Source organism: Dermochelys coriacea, chromosome 2 (assembly GCF_009764565.3).
Source record: "Dermochelys coriacea isolate rDerCor1 chromosome 2, rDerCor1.pri.v4, whole genome shotgun sequence".
NCBI lineage: Eukaryota > Metazoa > Chordata > Testudines > Dermochelyidae > Dermochelys > Dermochelys coriacea.
This window is the reverse complement of record NC_050069.1, coordinates 93,031,678-93,050,265: the sequence shown is the minus strand read 5'-3', so window position 1 is coordinate 93,050,265 and position 18,588 is coordinate 93,031,678. Positions and strand designations below refer to the sequence as shown.

Sequence of the window (18,588 nt, the reverse complement as noted above, 5' to 3'; positions counted from 1 at the left end):
AACAAGGGGCTGCCGGATCTGAGGCAAATGCCTTTTCCTTATCACAGCCAGGAACCCAGGAGGAGTTGCCACCAAGAAGTACTGAGAGGCTAAGCCCTGCAGGAAGTCCTGCCCTAAGGGGCATGAGAACATCCCTCCATGATTACCTGATTGGCTGGCACTCTCCATATAAACCAGGAGGTCATTTCTGGAAGTTGTCTGAGCAACGCAGACCTTTAGTGTGCTTTTGTCCTAGATCCCCTCCTCACCACAGCTCTCTGTGACTCACTTGGAGTCCAGACTCTTAGCTCTCAACTTTGGTCTGGCTCCTGACTCTGATCTTGGTTTACTGTCTTCAGCTTAGGACTCTTGCTGAGCCTGGTGCAAGACTCTGTCCCATCCTAATCCTGGTTCTCTCCCATGCTTTTAGTCTGGTAATGGACTCTGACTTTGTGACTTTGGCCTGGCCTCAGACTGATCTTTGACTTGTTATGCATTTAGAATGTTTTGCTTAAAGAGGTACACTTAAATAGTTTAGGACCAGCAGTTGGCCTACTTTGCAAATAATATCTTGTTAGGAAAGTCTTCCAAATGCTAAATATTAATTTAAAAAACAAACTCACAGCACTTCTTGCTTCAAACAAGATTTTGTTGAAGTGAACCAAAATGGTGAAATGTTTGCTGATTTTTGTGGAATGAATGACTTGTTCACTGGAGGAAGTATCTTCTCACACCATATAATTCATAAGTAAGTTGGAGGTAACCAGACCATACAACAGGAAACCAAATTGATCATGTTACAGTTGGTCACAAATGAAGACATTTAGAAGATGTATGTACCAGGAAGGGGGCAGATGGGGGAATGCACTGCACACTAGTGATAGCTAAATTGATAACAGAAATAAGAGCAAAGAGATCTGAATAACAGGATGTCTATATCACAACATCACCAGCTAAAACAGATGAGAACACAAAAGCTAGCAAACAGATACGAGGTACTTGAAGATTAAGATGATGGACAGCAGAAAGCAAATGAAAACAGGTAAAGGAAACTTTCACTAAAACCATGTGAAGGAGTGCTGACATTCAGGAAGAAACATCACAACAAATGGTTATCTGAGGGTATATGGCATAAAACAGAAGATGCAAAATTAAATAAACTAAAAAGTAGCAAGAACACAAGACGCGGTGACTCTAGGAGAAATATGCTGCAAACAACAAAAAGAGGCCAAAAGGAGTGCTAGGAAAGGCAAATGAAACTTTATAGATAAAATGGCAATAGATGCATAGACTACTTCAACCCAAAATGACACGAAGATGCTGTACAACATCATTAGACAGTTGTCAGAAAAACAAATACCAACCTATCCGTTCAAGACAGTGAGGGCAATTTAACAACAAAGACCTCAGAAGAACTAAATACATGGAGGAAGTACTTGAGTCAACAGTTGAATGGCAAGCCAGTAGCCAATTTCCCAAGTGGAGGAGGAGGAGGAGGAAGAAGAAATAATAGATGATGAGCTAGGACCTATCAGGAGAGTAGAAGTAGAGAAAGCAGTCAATCAGTTTAAAAAGTGGAAAGGCATGGGGGCCAGATAAAATACTAATTGAGGTCCTTAAGACAGACTTGAAGAACACAGTGGACATTTTGATGGGCTGATGTATAAAAAAGAAGAAAAAATATGAAATCGTGAAAAAAGGGTCATATATGAAGCTTCCAAAGAAAGAAGACCTCAGTCAGTGTGAAAACTGGAAGGGCATTCAACTACTGTCTATCCCAGGTAAGGTATTTACACTTATTATACTAGCCAGAATAAAGAAAATTGTAGATTCAAGGTTATGATAAGAATAGGCAATGATTCAGACAGGAAAAATTGTGTATAGATCACATAGTAAACCTATGTATCATCATAGAACTGTTGATCAAACAACAGTCACCAGTTGATATGAATTTTACTGATTTCCAAACCCTTTGATACAGTGACAGAACAGTTTGATGGAAGTTGCTATGCCACTATAGAATCCCTCAAAAATTTGTGAACACAGTTCCGATCATCTATTAAAATAGGAAATGCCAAATAATACATGACTAAAGCATTCAAAGTTATTGCAAGCATCGGACAAGGATGTCTTATGTCATCCATGATCTTTTTACTGGTAGTGATTGGTTAATGACAGAAACCATAGGACACCCAAATTGCATACAATAGACTCTCACATAGAGGTTAGAGGACCTTAATTTTGCAGATGACATCAATTTGTTATTCCATATGCATAGAGACATGCAAGCCAATACAAATAATCTCCAGGCCTATGCACCATTAGTAGGGTTGAAAATCACCACAGAGAAAATTAATACCACAAGAATTAACAAACAAGAAACACCAATAACGTTTTCTGGGACTGACTTAGAAGAAGTCCGATATTTCACATATCCTGGCAGCATTGTAAGTACAACATGTGGAATAATCAAAGACCTTAAAGCTAAAATAGCACAAGCCAGACATGCCTTTCTATAACTCTATGGATGATTTGGAGAAATGTAACTCTTGCCTTCCAAACTAAACTTTAAATATTTAACGTAATTGTGAAGTCGGTCTTATTATATGGTGCTGACACTTGGAAACGTATCAATCTTGCAATCTAAACTCCAATTTTCCATGAACAGCTGCCTTAGACAAATGCTCACTACCAGATGACCAGAAAAAAAATAACACAAAGAGTCTGGAAGAGAATGAAACAGAAACCGATAGGACAGAATGAAAATGGAGATTGCTGTGAAATAAATAGGTGTTGGACTGGAACTCCCAGGGCAAGAGGTGATGAGTAGACCAAAGATACCATGGAAAACTGAAAACAATCAGAATGACACAGGAAGAAGCTAAGACCTCATCAGGAGACCAGCAAACAGGAAAGGCAGTGGTGAAGGCCCTATGTTCCACATGAAAAAGGAGAAGGAAAGAGAATAAAACATCTATCTATCTATATCTATAATATTTAAAAGTAGTTAATTTGACATTTTCCTTTTAAAAGCAAATACAATGAGTGCAGTTGAGGGGAAGGCCAGTGCTCACACAGTACCAGTGAGTAGTAAGAGTGCTCCCTAGTTGTTGTTGGGGTTTTTTTGTTTGTTTTTTTTTGTTTGTATTTTTCTTTTTATTTTGCACATCTTTCTTTCTGTCCGGAGGTGGTATTACTTGAACAATGCAATATCACATAACAATTGGACAAGAAGGATTTTAAGAAATATACCTTACATACTCTAAAATACCAAGCATCGTAGCAGAGCATCCTATGCTCCTCCAAAATGACTGAAGTGAGAGAATGACCCAGCAATGTTAATTCACTGACTGATCTCTTTGAAGCTTTAAGAGAAGCAGTTGCTCATCAGCTGACTGCACTACATAATAGGAACTAAACAAATGATATATTTCATGCAAGTATGAATAAATGGATTGTTACCCAGACTGGAAGTTTATGTAAGAATGTTCAGTGAAGGTGAACTGGGGGCAAGAATGTAGGATTTCATGTGATCCCATGCTGGTTTTAAACACCTTCCAACTGCAGAGCATCTCGTTACAATAAGATTAAAACAAAAATGTTAGTTTGGTCATAGTACCTTTTCATGTAAATTTTAAAAAAAGGGCGGGGGGGGGACAATTTAAATGATGTTAAGAAAAGTAATTTGTGATGTAAGGTTCTTTCATGGTGAAACAATCTCATTATATTTCTGTGCCAGCTAAATATTTATAACTTGTAATCCTCTCCCAATAAAGTAAACATTTATTTATTTCAAAATATTCTTAATATAATAGCACACCTTTTTGATCTGTAGATACATCCACACTGCTATCAATCCGGATGACCCTCCACTTGTTGAACAACCCAAGCCAATGTATCCTTATCGAACAGTAGGATGTGTCTTTAATCATCAGAAGTTCTTGGGGAATTGCCAGCCCTCCGATGCGGTGGAAGTCTGTGTGTTTGACCTGCATAATGAATCTAAATGGAAACCAATGAGTGGAGAAGCAATCAAATCTGTGTGTTCTCCAGGGGCCACAACTTCACTTCCTCCTTTCCCCCCTCTTTGTGCTTCCACAATAGATGCTGCGGTAATAAGCAATGAGATAGAATTACAGCTGAGAATACTGGTGTCAGAACACAGAAAGGTACTGTTCTTTAATGTTTTTCATTGGTATGCCAAATAAATGAGGTATCAAGTTTTTAGTATCTCCTTGTCTAAAAATTTGCAGGGGGGGGCGTTTTGGTTTACAGTACATGCTCCCAGCAGTCATCATTGCACCACTATTTAGTGTATGTGACTGAAAGAAACTGTTTGAGAAGATTGCATCAAGCAATTTAAAAATTTGTATTTGTTTGTTTTTTAATCACTCTGTCTGAGTACTTTACAAGATTAAAAATATCTCAGTACCTTCCAAGGTTGGAATTGTCCCTTCTCCTGTTTAACTGATAGTGCAATAATGTGCTGGGTTTGATTCTTTCTGCATTGGGAATAAAGAAGCCCTTTTAAAAGCAAATGCAATATATTTTTGAAGAAATGCTAGTTTAAATAGGTTAATCTTTAAACATCTGCTAAAGACTTGGGATTAGTCTTTGATATACCCGTAAGTCTTCATGTTAATTTCTGTAAAATTTGGCTAATACTTATTAAAAAAATTACACCTTGTTCCACATATAACCTCCTGGATATAGCATTCCTGGATTTAAGCCCCTCTTAGGCTCATCTCTTTTTTTAACTTTAGAAGAACTCTGTTACATTTAGCCAGTGCAGAAGTATAGTCTGGAAAGATTTTAGTTCTTAGACTAGATGAAGTCGTTTATTCCACTTAGGTGTGTATGCGCCCAGCACATCAGAGCCACAGATTTTGCCTAGCAGTACCCATAATGAGGCAGCACTTGCGTCTTATGGCCATATTCCCTTCCCTGGCTACATGAAGTGGCACATCCCGTCTTCCAACTCAGTTCCTTCTTATTGCCTGTGGCAAGAGTCAGATCTCTGTGGGGCCTAAACATCACAATCTTTCACTATTTTAATGTTTGGGTTTTTTTTTTCCTAGTAGTATATAGTTAATAGTGCCCTTAGTGTTAGTTATATTTAGTTAAGTATTCCCCTGTGATGCCTTCACTGGGGTTTAAACATTGTCCATCGTGTGCGGGAGTGATCCTCCAACAATGATTCTCACATATGGAGCTTCCTGTGCATGAGTGAGGCCCACACAAAGGATCGGTGTTTGAGCTGTAGATTGTTCATTAAATGTACTCAGGCAAAGGATCTTCACATGAAGCATCACCTGCTTGAACAGACCATGTGGCCTGCTTTGGCACAGAGGCCTGTGTCAGATTGGAGGTCACCCTCAGGTTCCGAGAGTGCTGCCGCTGGTTCTTCGAGTAGTGTCCCTATGGGTGCTCTACTATAGGTCCAGCAGTGCCTTGTGTGCCTGGGATTGGAGCTCTTCAGTAGCAGTGCCAATTGGGTTGCACATATGTTCCTCCCTGCAGAATTTGGGCATTGTTTCCAATGTGCAGCAGGCTGTAAAGTATTTTCCCTTTCACGACTGGGTTTTGTTTTCAGATAAGACAGATGAGACCTTGCACTCCTTCAAGGATTCTAGGGCCACCCTATGTTCCTTGGGGGGTGTATATACATTCAGTTCAGAGGCGCTACATCAATGGCCGACAGCAGCAACAAAGCATCCACAAAGCACCTTTGGGCACCCTTTTCCTCCTTGAGAGAAGCGAGATTACCCCAGAAAGAGGTGTAGATCCCAGAGGAGGAGGCAGTTGGGTTTAGAGTTTGGCCAGTTGACATACCTTCCCCCGGTACCCCCAAGTGCCCATTTTGATTCTTTTGGTCCAGAGCAGTGGTCTAGTCATCGCTTCCTTTATCCCACTTCTGTTCAGAGACATACTGGATTACTTTTGACAATGTTTGGGGCTCGATTACAAGCAATAGCTGGTTCCTAAGCATCATCAGATCGATCTGTATTATCCAGTTCCTCTCCACTCCTCCTCCCCCACAAACACGCTCTCCCTGTCTGTCTTAAGGGACCCATCTGGGCAAAGACTCTCTCTCTCCAACACCACCTTCCTGTCATTGTCAGGGTGTCTGATGTATGTGTTGCTGGTGATACCACTCATCAGCAGAGTCCTGTCAAAGATCAAGAGAGACAAGGTCCAAGTCATCATAATTGCCCCGGCGTGGCCATGACAACGTTGTTTCGGCATGCTGATGGGCATAGCAACGACCTGGCCCCTTCAAACCGACCGGATCTGATTTCGCAAGATCACAGGCGCCTCCTACACCCCAACCTTGTCTCCTTCCACCTCACAGCATGGACTCTGCGTGGTTGAACCCAGAGGAGCAGGCCTGCTCTAACAAGGTCCAGCAAGTCCTTCTGGAAAGCAGGAAGCCTTCTACCAAAGCGACCTACCTGGCCAAGTGGACAAGGTTCTCGCACTGGGCATCTGAGCGTAGCATCTCTCTGTCGTGCTCCTCCTTGCAATCTATCTTAGATTACCTGCTTCATCTTAAGAACCAAGGACTGGCACTCTCTTCCATCAGGGTGCACCTCACAGCCATCTCCACTTTCCACCTGCTGATCCAAGGTCAGACGGTGTTCTCGCATGACATGTCGATCAGATTCCTGAGAGGCCTCAAAAGGTTCTTCCTGTGAGTCTGGGCTCCTGTCCGACACCCTTTGAGCCTCTGGGCTCCTGTTCCCTTTCCCACCTGTCATGGAAGGTCGCTTTCCTTGTGGCAATAACATCAGTGAGATGAGTGTCAGAGATTAAAGCCCTGACATTGGAGCCACCATACATTGTGTTCTACTCACTTCATATAAACTATCTAGCCATGTACAGTAATACTCACATTAGTACAGTGTCTTTCATCAAAAAGAGCCAGATACAAATGTGCTTTTGTACTTCACCTACCACTAGAGTGATCAGAGGTCCCAATATTAGAGGCTTGGTCTTACATACGCAACTACACCCCCTCTCTCTCCCAAAAAACCCCAGCGTCTCCCAGTTTTTCACACTTGCTGTCTGGTCAGCCTACCTACTACTGACACAACACAAAAGTTTAGGACAAGAACTGAATTATTTATTCAGTTAAAACTACAAGAGGAATTTGGGTTGGTTGATGTAGTTACCTTAATTGCTGTTTAGCCATATCAGGAATCACAGCCACATTTTTAAAGAGCACACAGTGTCTTCAGTAGCAGTTGATCACGATCTTCATATTACATCTCACTGTAATGGTATCCACCAGCAGTATATTTGACTATTTTTTCCTTTTACAACTTAGAGAGAGGAATGCTATTGAGCCACTTTTCTCTAGAATCTCTGGGGGCATTGGCGGTTTTTTGGCCTCATTCTTATACTAAATAGACCCAACCCACAAAGCTTATCTGACATGATCACAAACCAAGTTAATTAGCTGTATCCTTATCCATGCTTTTTATTTTATGTAAATCTTGAGATTAATTATTCATGCCTCAAGACTGTCCATACTTGCTGCGGAAGAAGCAGTTAGTGGGCTTAGTCTGAAGCCCAGTACTATGCACCAAACATTCTTTAATTTCCTAAGCAGGAATTTTTTAACAGTAGATTGGACAAACAAAATACAACATTATATAGAGCAAATAAAGATCGTGCACAATACTGAATTTTGTAGTTTTCAATTTTATTTTTTTTAAGTCAGGTTATGCAGTCCATTGCCTTTGGAAATTATTTTTAGTGGGACAGTAGAAATGTTATTTGTAAGTGAATCTCACTTTGGGATTTGCCTTGCTCTTTTTTTACACACATGCTAACAAAGTGGCTCTTGGCTTTATGCAAAAATTACTTTGTAATTAGGTCAATTGTATTTATTTCTAGTCTGCTTTTTTTTCTTGACTTGTACTCTGACTTTACTTTTAATTTTTGCTAATTCACAGTTCAGAGCTAGGAAAATAACAGAACATACAAAATTCTAAGTCTGTTGTTGCCATGGATTCATGTCTGATAATTGCTGTAGAACAGGGGTGGGCAAACTTTTTGGCTCGAGGGCCACATATGGGTATGGAAATTTTATGGCGGGCCATGAATGCTCACGAAATTGGGGGTTGGAGGGCTCCAGCTGGGGGTGCGTGCTCTGGGGTGGGGCTGGGGATGAGGAGTTGGGGGTTCAGGAGGGTGCTCCGGGCTGGGACTTGAGGGGTTTGGAGGGCGGGAGGGGGATCAGGGCTGGGGCAGGGGGTTAAGTTGCAGGAAAAGGTCAGGGGGGCAGGGTCCAGGCGGTGCTTACCTCAAGCAGCTCCAAGAAACAGCAGCAAGTCCCCCCTGTGGCTCCTACCCAGAGCTGCGGCCAGGCGGCTCTGCCCTGTCCGCAGGTGCTGCCCTTACAGCTCCCATTGGCTGTGGTTCCTGGCCAGTGAGAGTTGTGGGGGCAGCACTTGGGGCGGGGGCAGCATGCAGTGCCCCCTGGCTGCCCCGTGTGTAGGAGCTGTAGAGGGGACATGCCACTGCTTCTGGGAGCCGTGTGAAGTGGGGCAAGACCCTGACCCTGCTCCCCGGCTAGAGCACCAGAGCGGGGCAAGCCCCAGATCCCACTTCCTGGCAGGAGCTTGAGGACCAGATTAAAATGTCTGGAGAGCCGGATGTGGCCCCTGGGCCGTAGTTTGCCCACCCCTGCCTGAACCACATGAACTGTAGCCCTCCCATTGCCTCTAAAACAGATTTCCCGTTGAGTACAAAGTTATCCCACTTGCAGCTCATCCTGAACTAAATCTTCTGTCTATCGGTGTAATTCCTGCCAAAGGCACGTTTTTGTAATAGTAGTTGGTAGGCAGTATTGACCTTTTTTTACTTTTCATTTCCAACATTGACTAATGAATGTTTGTTTGTTTTGTTTTGTTTTGTTTGTAATATTGCAGGGCCTAGGAGCCCTAGTCATGGAGCAGGACCCCATTGCACTAGGTTCCATACAAACACAGAACAAAAAGACCCTGCCCCAAAGAGCTTACAATGAAGTATTAAACAAGAGATAGCGGATGGATACTGACAGGAGTATAAGGAAACAATGAGACAGTATTGGTCAGCATGATAGGCTTGATCTTGGCACATATATGTAATAGATGTGTTTTAATCTACCATATGTCTAAACTTTTTTTTTTAGTGCCTTGAGACCAATCATTCTATACTGTACTCTGTTCTGTGATTCATCCTACAGGATCTAGGCCTTACTACAGTTTGGGATGACCAGCTATCCTATCTCTTGTCACCAGCCTTGGCAGCCTATGAGCTTGAACGCACAACAAGCATCTCTGCAGGAAATGAAGAGTTTCAGGATGCTATAAGGAGAGCAGTACCTGATGGTCACACATTTAAAGGATTTCCCATCCATTTTGTTTACAGAAATGCAAGAAGAGCATTTTCTACATGCCTTCGGTAAGATTAAGATGTAAATCTAGTAGTATTAGGTTTTATAAACATGTAATGGGTTGTGAGTTTTCATAATTGATGAAGTTGAAATAATTCTAAATTATCACTTTTTTATCAAAAGGGATTTCACAAGAAAACAGAATGGCATAATGAACTGGAAATGGGGAACAGAGTTTTTCCCATCTAGGTCACTAATCTAAATCTGGTTCAGATCGGTAGTAACTATTTAGTAGCCTGTGTGAAATAATTTGTCTCAGCCCAGTATCTATCTAATGGACAGCTGTTAATATCACGGTGCCTTGATAAATCAGTAGAATTATTGACAGTATTAGCTGAGAGGTCAAGGCTGTAACCTGAGAGGTCTGAGAGGTCAAGGTAGTTAGATTTATTAAAATACTTGAGACACTTCATACTATCAAGCAAAATCAAAGCACACATGGATCCTGAACCCTGCGCAAAGGGTGAAAGGCTGCGTGCACAAAAAATTTGCACAAAGCACAACAATTTGCACAGAAGACATTTTTTGCGCGCACGGCCTGTCAAAAATAAGAGGGAACATTGGTCCCAAGATTGCCACCCTCACTTCTGTGCTGCCTAGCTAGTAGCCTCCGAGCTTCCTGCAGTTCGAGGAGGTTCTGGGAGGTGAGATGGGTAGGATCCCCCACTCCCATGCTGCTCGGAGCTAGTCTAGGACAGTGACAGATTAAGGCAGGGGCTCCCTGGAAAAATGGGTTCCCCAACCCCAAAAGAAGCCATAGGGTAGAAGCCCCAACTGGGTCACCCTGAGCCCTGGGGGAAGAAGTGTCAAACCTGGGCACCCCGAGCCCCAGCTGCAGCTGGGGGGCTGAAGCCTTGAGCCTGGGCTGCCTTGAGCCCCGGCTAGGGGGGGCAGAAGCCCTGAGTCGCTCTGGCAGGGGGGAGGTGCCAAAGCCCCAAGCCTTGGTTGCCCCGGCTGGTGGGGTGTGGTGCTGTGGAAGCCGCGAGCCCGGGGTGGCAGGGGTGTAAAAGCCCCAAGCCCGGGCTTCTCCGGCTGGAGCATCAGGGAGCAGAAGTCCCCAGCCCCGCAGGAGCTGCTGGGGGAAGAAGGGGAAGCCAGGAGCTCAGTGCCTAGAGCCACGGCAGGAACTTCAGGAGCTGGGGGGCTAGGGGACAGAAGCCCAGAAGTGAGGGTGTACCACCCTCATTTCTGTGCTGCCTCTGGAGGTGGATCTGATCTCCACCAAGAGAAGCCATGCAGGAGAAGGACAAGTCCTGTCCCTCACCAGTATGGCTAGGAGCCACAGGCTCCCAGCAGCAGGGGAGATCAGATTTCACGGGGAAGGGCTGATTTCACGATCGGTGCTCGGCTGTGAAATTGGTAGGACCCTACTAATCGGGTAATGATGTTACTCTGTCATAGCATCAAAAAGCCAGATTTTGGCATATTGATGTCCTGGAAATATGTCTGTCGCTTCAATTATGACGAATACTTGTACAATTTTTTTTAACTAAAAAGTTTAATAGTGATTTAGTCACTCATAACTAATCGCAATATTTAAACCATATTATTCATGTTTTCTCTCTGCCAAATAGATCTCCTTTCTGTGAAGAAATAATCTGTTGTAGAGGAGACCAAGTGCGGCTTGCAGTTCGTGTGCGAGTGTTTACATATCCTGAATCTGCATGTGCTGTTTGGATCATGTTTGCTTGTAAATATCGCTCAGTACTTTAAAAAAAAATCACGTATATTTCTTAGAGCCTTGAAACAGTGTACATAAGTGTTAGTACAAATGAACATTATTATTAAATATCATATTAATTATATTTCATGTTTCACTTTGGATAAACACCACTCTGATGATGATTGTGAATATTTTAATGTGTGTATTTAAAACAAAATTAAGGCAAAATACTTGTATATACTGTAATGTGTATTTATATAAAGTGTATATTTTTATTTTAATAAAAGTTGCTTTATTTACATTTTTAGTGGTAAAGATCTGCATTCGTTAAAACATGTATGCAAATATCTACCTTTTCACAGTTGCAAATTGTGGAAGGATTCATCAAAAGTAAGCATCCTTTCTGTACATTCCTATTTACCCAAGTCCACTGGTGTTTCCTTTGCTTACTCTTGGGGGACCCTTTCACTTTGTCACCCTTTTTTGGTTTCTGGTTTGCACCAAAGATTTTCACCAATATGCTAATAGTCCCTCTGTTAGGAGGGGATACACTTTTATCCCTGTCTCAATTACATACTGGTCTAGGCATCTTTTGACAGCTGATATGTGTGTGCACTTTGAGGGCTGCTATAATGGTAATGGTGCCACTAAAATTACCATTGTTAGATAGGTCAGAGAATATATTTTTCTGGTGTATGTTCAAGGAGGTTACCAGGATCCGGAGTGTAAGATGTAGCAAGGGCTGAGGTGTCAACATCAATGGTTGCTGCAATGGCAATATAATAGTCTCCACATTTTATTAAATGCCCCAAAACTTCATTAATGCAGAGTTGGTGCCTCATGCCGTTCTAGAATGTGTAGAGTGATGAATTAACCCCTCTGAAAACCAAGAAACACAAACACACAAAGTTAAGGTGTGTACCACCCCCACAGTGCAAATGTAACTCTCCCCTTCCCGCCCCGTATTCCTGGTGCTGGTAGTAGCCACTGGGAATGGTTCAGTAAGGGATGTGCAAAGGTTTAACAAACTATCAAGAGAGGTGGATTCTCCATCTTGTGATGTCTTCAAATCAAGATTGTGGATGCCTTGCTGGAAGATGCTTTAGTCATTCGGCTCAATACAGGAGTAAGTGGGTGAAATGCTCTGGTGTGTATTATACAGGTCAGACTAAACAATCTTTTGGTTTATTGTGGCCTCTAACTCGATGAAACTACAATAGACACAAGGAGAGACAAAGAGAATATTCCACTATGTTGTGTTCCACATATTTGAATTCCCAGCATTTATCTGCACACATTCCAGCTGTATTCACGGTGTTGAGTAGCTGTATTGAATGCTGGAGGGATTAGTTGGAACAGCTTGGCAGAGCTGTGAGTGATATGAAGTGCTTGTGTACTTAAAGAGATCAAGTATGCTTCATTTCAGCATTGAATTTTGTAGGTTGTGTTAGTGGATGTGCACCAGGATATCATCTTCCAGGGGAATTGTCTGCAATCTGGTGGCAAATATGGCAGTAGCCTCCAGGGCTTACGCCTTGTCTACACATTAAATTGTTCAGGAATAATGATTTCTGAATAGCTCTATGTGTGGACACTTACTCCACATTTTAAATTCTATTTCAAATTTTAAATTCACCTGCTATCTTCTTCTGGAATAACTTGTGTAGAACTTGTGTAGAAGGAACTCTTGGTAAGTGTGATGTGGGGGTAACACTTAGGAAGTCTGGGGTAGTTTTAATGTAATAGACTGGGTGAGCATAGTCCAGTGTAGGTAGCTCCTGTTTGCTACACCTGACCTAAACCCAAGTTTTGCCTTAGCAAGGATGAGATTTCTTTGTTCTGTAGTGCTCACATGCTTTGTTTTCAAAGTGGCCGTAGTATATGAGAATAGAGTGCTAATATGTATGTGCTGCTGTGTGGGCAGAGTTCAGGTGTTGCAAGGGTGGCATGTGCCTTAATTTTGTATCTCCTGGTTTTCAGAGGTTTAAGCTTAGGCATTCTCCACAGCTGGAATGGCACGAGACACCTCTGGGCAACTTTAACTTGTGTTAATGAAGTTTGGAGCATTTAATTTAATTTACCTGGTGTATCGAAAAATAATTTCTCAGCATCAGCATGCATCACAGACCCAGCTCTGCTCCTTCACTGTCTCTGGCTTCCTGGCAATGATTACCTCAGTCACAGTAGGCACTGGCTGCATGTTAGTTGCTTCGTTGTCCCTGCATTAGCTCCAGGGTCTCTGCTGGTTCAGCACAGCCTCAGAGTCTTGCAAGCAGCACAATAAAGTAAGACTCAACATCCTGCTTACTATATATGATAGTCCTAGATTGTCTTTGAGTACCATGGATAAAGAGGGACATATAATAAGGAAAAATTACTCCCTGCCAGCTTCTGTAATCCCAGGGAGCTCCAGCTCAAGTGCTTCTGCTAACAGTAACTGTGGTTGACACCATAGGTCACACCCCTAACTCTGGAAAGTGCCCTGAGAGATATATATATATATATATATAATAGCAACAAAGAGTCGGAACTTACCTTTTGTCTGAGACATAAGTAGAGATCTTCAGCAGCATGATTCCACATAACACCAATCTTGGGACATTGGTTAAACTCTGCTCTACACTACGAGTTTAGGTCGAATTTAGCAGTGTTAGATCGATGTAACCCTGCACCCATCCACACGACGAAGCCATTTACTTTGACTTAAAGGGCTCTTAAAATTGATTTCTGTACTCCTCCCCCGAGGAGGGGATTAGCGCTGAAATCGACCTTGCCGGGTCAATTTTGGGGTAGTGTGGTCGCAATTCGATGGTATTGGCCTCCAGGAGCTATCCCAAAGTGCTCCATTGTGAGCGCTCTGGACAGCGCTCTCAACTCAGTATTAAAGTATTTATTAAAGTATTATTAAAGTACTGACTCATCATAAAGTACTGGCTCCTGCAACACCCAGGTTTTAATTGTACATTGAGTTGTAGACTTGGCCTTACATTCAAGATCTCAAAGTGCCTTACAAAGGTAACAGTATTTATTCATATTTTACAGTTGAGACTGAGGTCTCACAAGAGGGTTTGATTTGCCCAATGTCCCACAATGAGCCAATCGCCTGATGAAAACTTTTGACAATGCTATTTCCCCAGTATTTGTCCATTTTTACTTAACTTGAAAGATTGAGGTCACTTTACTGGGTGGATATAGCTAAATTAACCCAATATATTTTTATTAAAATAATTAATTTGCTCAAGTGTGTAAGTATGTATGTATGTTGATATCTGTAAATGTAGAAACTTACCCAAATCCACAACAGTTACATTAAAAACAATATACTGCCAAATGTAAACTATTTCAGAAAATGGGGGGTTGTAGTCTTTTGTGGCATGAGTCTTTTAAATCTAATTTTTTTGGCCTCTTAAACCTGTAGTATTCAATTTATACAGAAGAGGTCACTCTGTAAAATTTAATATTGCAGTTTGTCAGTTGCAACAGTTTACATAAATGTTGGATGCAAAGAACGTACATTTTTTCCCTCTTAGATATTCTGAATAAAATGGTAGAAAGAGAACTGCAAAGAAATAACTATAGTATAAATTGATCTCTCAGTGCAGCATTAATTTGTACTGTTGCTTAATGTAAGCTGAATTTTGGCTACTTTTAGATAGTCTGATTTAAAAAGCTAAGAACTTACTTAAAATGTATTACCTTATTTTCTTTAAATGTAAAAAAAATACTTTAAAGCACCCTCCCCCCCCATAGATGAAGCTTTAGTGAAAGTCATGAATGAATCAATGCCACAGAAAGGAGGACAGGATAGAAGAGGCTAGATTAGAGAGAATTAAAACCATACTGTAGAATATAGCTTGATTCCAATATGATCTTGAAACCCAAATTTATAATTGATGTTTAATGTTAATGGATAACGCCACCTATCAGTCTTGTTGACAGAAGAAAGACTCAAACTAATTTTGTTTGTTTCATTCCCATTTTAAAAAAAAATGCTCTTCAACATACCTTATTGAATTCTTACTTTGGTAGTCACTGAGCAAAGGAGACCAACTATAGGAGAAAGTGATTTATGCAGATGCTTAGGCCTCTGAAAACTGGAAGTCCAGTATGCCATTGGAGTAATTATTTGTAGGAAGTAGTGCATAGGGGCCTGCTCAGGGCCCCTTTTGTGCTAGACACTGTATAAAGAGATAACAAAAAGAAGAAACTGCCCTGAAGAAACTACAATTTAAGTAAATCATAAGAGAAACCTTATATCTAACTAAATAGGAGTAAGAGGAAATTTGATCAGAAAGGGTTGTGTGTGAATCCATAGTGCAACTCTATAAGGTGACCAGACATCCCAATAAAACTGCTCCAGCTGCCTTTTTTTTTTGCTTCCCCCACGTGTCCCAATATTTTGTCTGTTTCATCTGGTCACCCTAACTCTCTAACAGTACAGAAATCTTCACATTATAACCACTAATTTACATTTTTGTAAACCTTCCAATATACAAGTGCTATGAGTAAAAGAGTGCATCTCTTTCATCTAGTGTTCTAACAGGGAAATATATGCAAAATGGATTGGGAGGGTGGGGGGAGGAGAGGAGAGTGGTAGTTCTTTCAGTATCTGTTTTCAAATCAAGTCCTGCCTACCTCTGACACAAAAACAAGATGCCCAGTACATGGTGTAGATGTGCACAATAACTGTCACTCTTCTTTGTATGCTTTTCTGACCCATTAAATAATTATATATGCTGATATTTTAAATTATGACTAATAAATGTCCCATTAAGGTGAATGGGAGTATTCCACACCGCTCACAGATACTGTTGTGTGCTGTCCGTAAAGAAGACATCAGTACCTTGAGTTACATGCAGTTCACATCCTTAAAGTTTTTATTGTAATCATAATAATTAAACTTAAAAAAAAGTAAAGATTAAATGCTAGAGCATTTTTCTCCCAGAAAAAAAGTACCAGCTCCTAGTGCCACAATGAACCAAATTCAACCTCTGCTGCAAGAGGGATAATCTAGGATATTTGGGAAATGAAACATTAGTTGGCTCTATGACAGGCCTTCACAAATGGTAACATCGCAGGACAGGTACAGATTGTCACCCAGTGTACTGGAATGTGAGACATAGGAAAATCAAAGTTTGCTAGTCATCCTACTATTTGGAGAGCAATTCAGTTTTCATGGCTCTATACTGAATCCTGCCAGTTTAGTGTGCAGAACAGTAAGAGTTCCGAATGTATAGCAGCATCTCTCGATGTTGCGAAGGGAAAGCACTGTAGCACATTTTATTGCATAAAGCCCTCATGATTGCTGTATCATGGCATTGTTTAATTAATTAAAATAGATTTTTTTAGAGTATAGTGTTTTTCATGCCATGCCATAGACAACTCGTGCCTTCCCATACTGGGGGGCACAATCTAAAGGGGAGGATGCATAACCTCCACACGTCTCCTCTGCCCAGGAACTCACCCCACCCAAGCCAGGGCCACAGTGCTCTCCCCACCCCACCAGAGTTACCTACAGGAGGGGGCTCTGTCCTTCTGCTGCTGTGCCACACCCACACCCCGTGCATGTTCCTCTCCCTCCCTCCCCAGCAGGCCAAATAGATATTGTGGGGGGAGCAGTTGACCCCCCCGCCCCAGGCTCCTCCTGTATCATTTCTGCATGTTACAAAGGAAGACCTCTAAGTACATAGACTTGCTTTTTAACTGAAAACATTGCACTGGTTGCAATTGGTTTCCAATGTAGTCATAAAACACTTAGTGTTGAAATGGTTTGTGAAACTCTTTTAACTTGTCCAAGATTTTTATTCCACTTTCAAGACAATTTTGCCTGGCTCTGGGTTTTGTTACAAAAGTTCTATGCAGAATCAATCTCACAATGATTATGATTAGGTTTGGCAGAATTTATATATATATATATATATATATATATATATATAAATAAATTTCTACTGATACCTATTTGTTTTTTTATTTCCATTATTGATTTAAATTTTCACAGCTGTGCAAAATTATGGATTAATTCATCCTGTGGCATGAATACAAACTGGAACTAACATCTTAAGGAGGGACAGATGTAGGCAGAATCCATAGATGCCAGACCTGGTTTAGCAAAGGGCCTATAGACCCTTAAAGTATATATCCAAAGATCACCAGGGGTTGCTCACTGTCAAATAGGAGGGCATTGGCAGAGTAAGAAGTAAATTAATTTCAGTAATATTTTATTGTCTAGACCAGCTGTACAAATGTTAACAAAATGTAAAAGATTGATAGATTGTAAGGCCAGAAGGGACTATCTGTGATCATCTAGTCTGATATCCTGTATAGCACAGGCCATAGAACTTCCCCAAAATAATTCCTAGAGTATGTCTTTTAGAAAAAAACCCTCCAATCTTGATTTAAAAATGGTCAGTGATGGAGAATCCACCATGACCTTTGGTAAATTGTTCCTATGGTTAATTACGCTCACTGTTAAAAAATTATCTTAATTCCAGTGAATATGTCTAGTTTCAACTTCCAGTCAGTGGATTGTGCTATACTTTCTCTGCTAGATTGAGGTATCATTATTAAATATTTGTTCTCCACATAGGTACTTATAAACTGTAATTGATATTTTTAATGATACTTTTTAAAACTTCTTATTGTCCTTAACTCTGCTAGCCTTAGATTTTGCCTTCTGCCCTTCATATACCCTTATCTATTTTCTATAATTCTTCGCTTCTGATTTATATTCCTTATGATTGACCTCCCCTTTCTTTAATTTGTTATAGATAATTTTATTTTTACGGCTGGCTTCAGTTTCCCTTTAGATTAGGTAGTTTATTTTAACCACAGCAACCTCCTTTCTCATTTGTGAAACTGTGGCTTTATGGGACTCTACTATGCTATTTTAAAATTATTCCTCATTATCATTTAAAATGATCTAATTAAATACGTTCTCCCAACTGATTTGGGTCATAATTGTTTTCAGCTTTGTGAAATTGGCCCCTTTAAAGCACCAAATATATATGTTCCTAGGCTGGATTTTATTCTGCTTGTACATTATAAATGTGATCAAGTCAGGATCACATATAAAAGAGAGAGACCCTCTTTCAGATGTACAGACGCTCCCGTAGGGCGAGTCTCACAGTGGCGGGGGGTTTTATTACACCGCTATCCAGCTCCCTTTCGTATTTATTCCTGCGCTGCTGGCAGGTTGCAATGGGAGCTGGATGGTGGAGTGGGAAGCGGCCGTCCCACGCTCCTGCCTGTCACCTTGGTCGCGCAGACAGCGCCTCTTTGCTTCTGGCCGGCGCTTTGTCTCTCCCCCGTCCCAGATGTAGCTTATGCTTCCCGACTGTGAGCCCCTTTGTGCAAGTCCGTGTCACGCGTGCCCCGGCGCGGAGGTGCCGCACGCGCTGGAGCAAGGGAGGTGGGCGGGGAGGGGCTTCGGCGGGCTGTAGCGGGCGGCGGGAGCTGGGTCTCGCGGCGGCCTGGCGCTTCCCGGGCCCCGCTCTCCCGCCGGCAG

The 18,588-nt window shown here is 41.6% G+C and overlaps 1 protein-coding gene across 3 annotated transcripts in view; it reads left to right on the top strand.

The window, feature by feature from the left end:
* Positions 1–11,385, top strand: part of CEP76 (centrosomal protein 76) — a 35,091-nt gene extending 23,706 nt beyond the window's left edge. For all 3 annotated transcript variants that reach the window (XM_038390847.2, XM_043508133.1, XM_043508132.1), the window contains 3 exons: positions 3,815–4,148; positions 9,212–9,429; positions 10,996–11,385. In XM_038390847.2, coding sequence (XP_038246775.1) covers positions 3,815–4,148; positions 9,212–9,429; positions 10,996–11,134 — 691 coding nt within the window. In that variant the 3' untranslated portion in view covers positions 11,135–11,385. The remainder of the gene's footprint in view (positions 1–3,814; positions 4,149–9,211; positions 9,430–10,995) is intronic.
* The last annotated feature ends 7,203 nt before the right edge of the window (positions 11,386–18,588 follow it).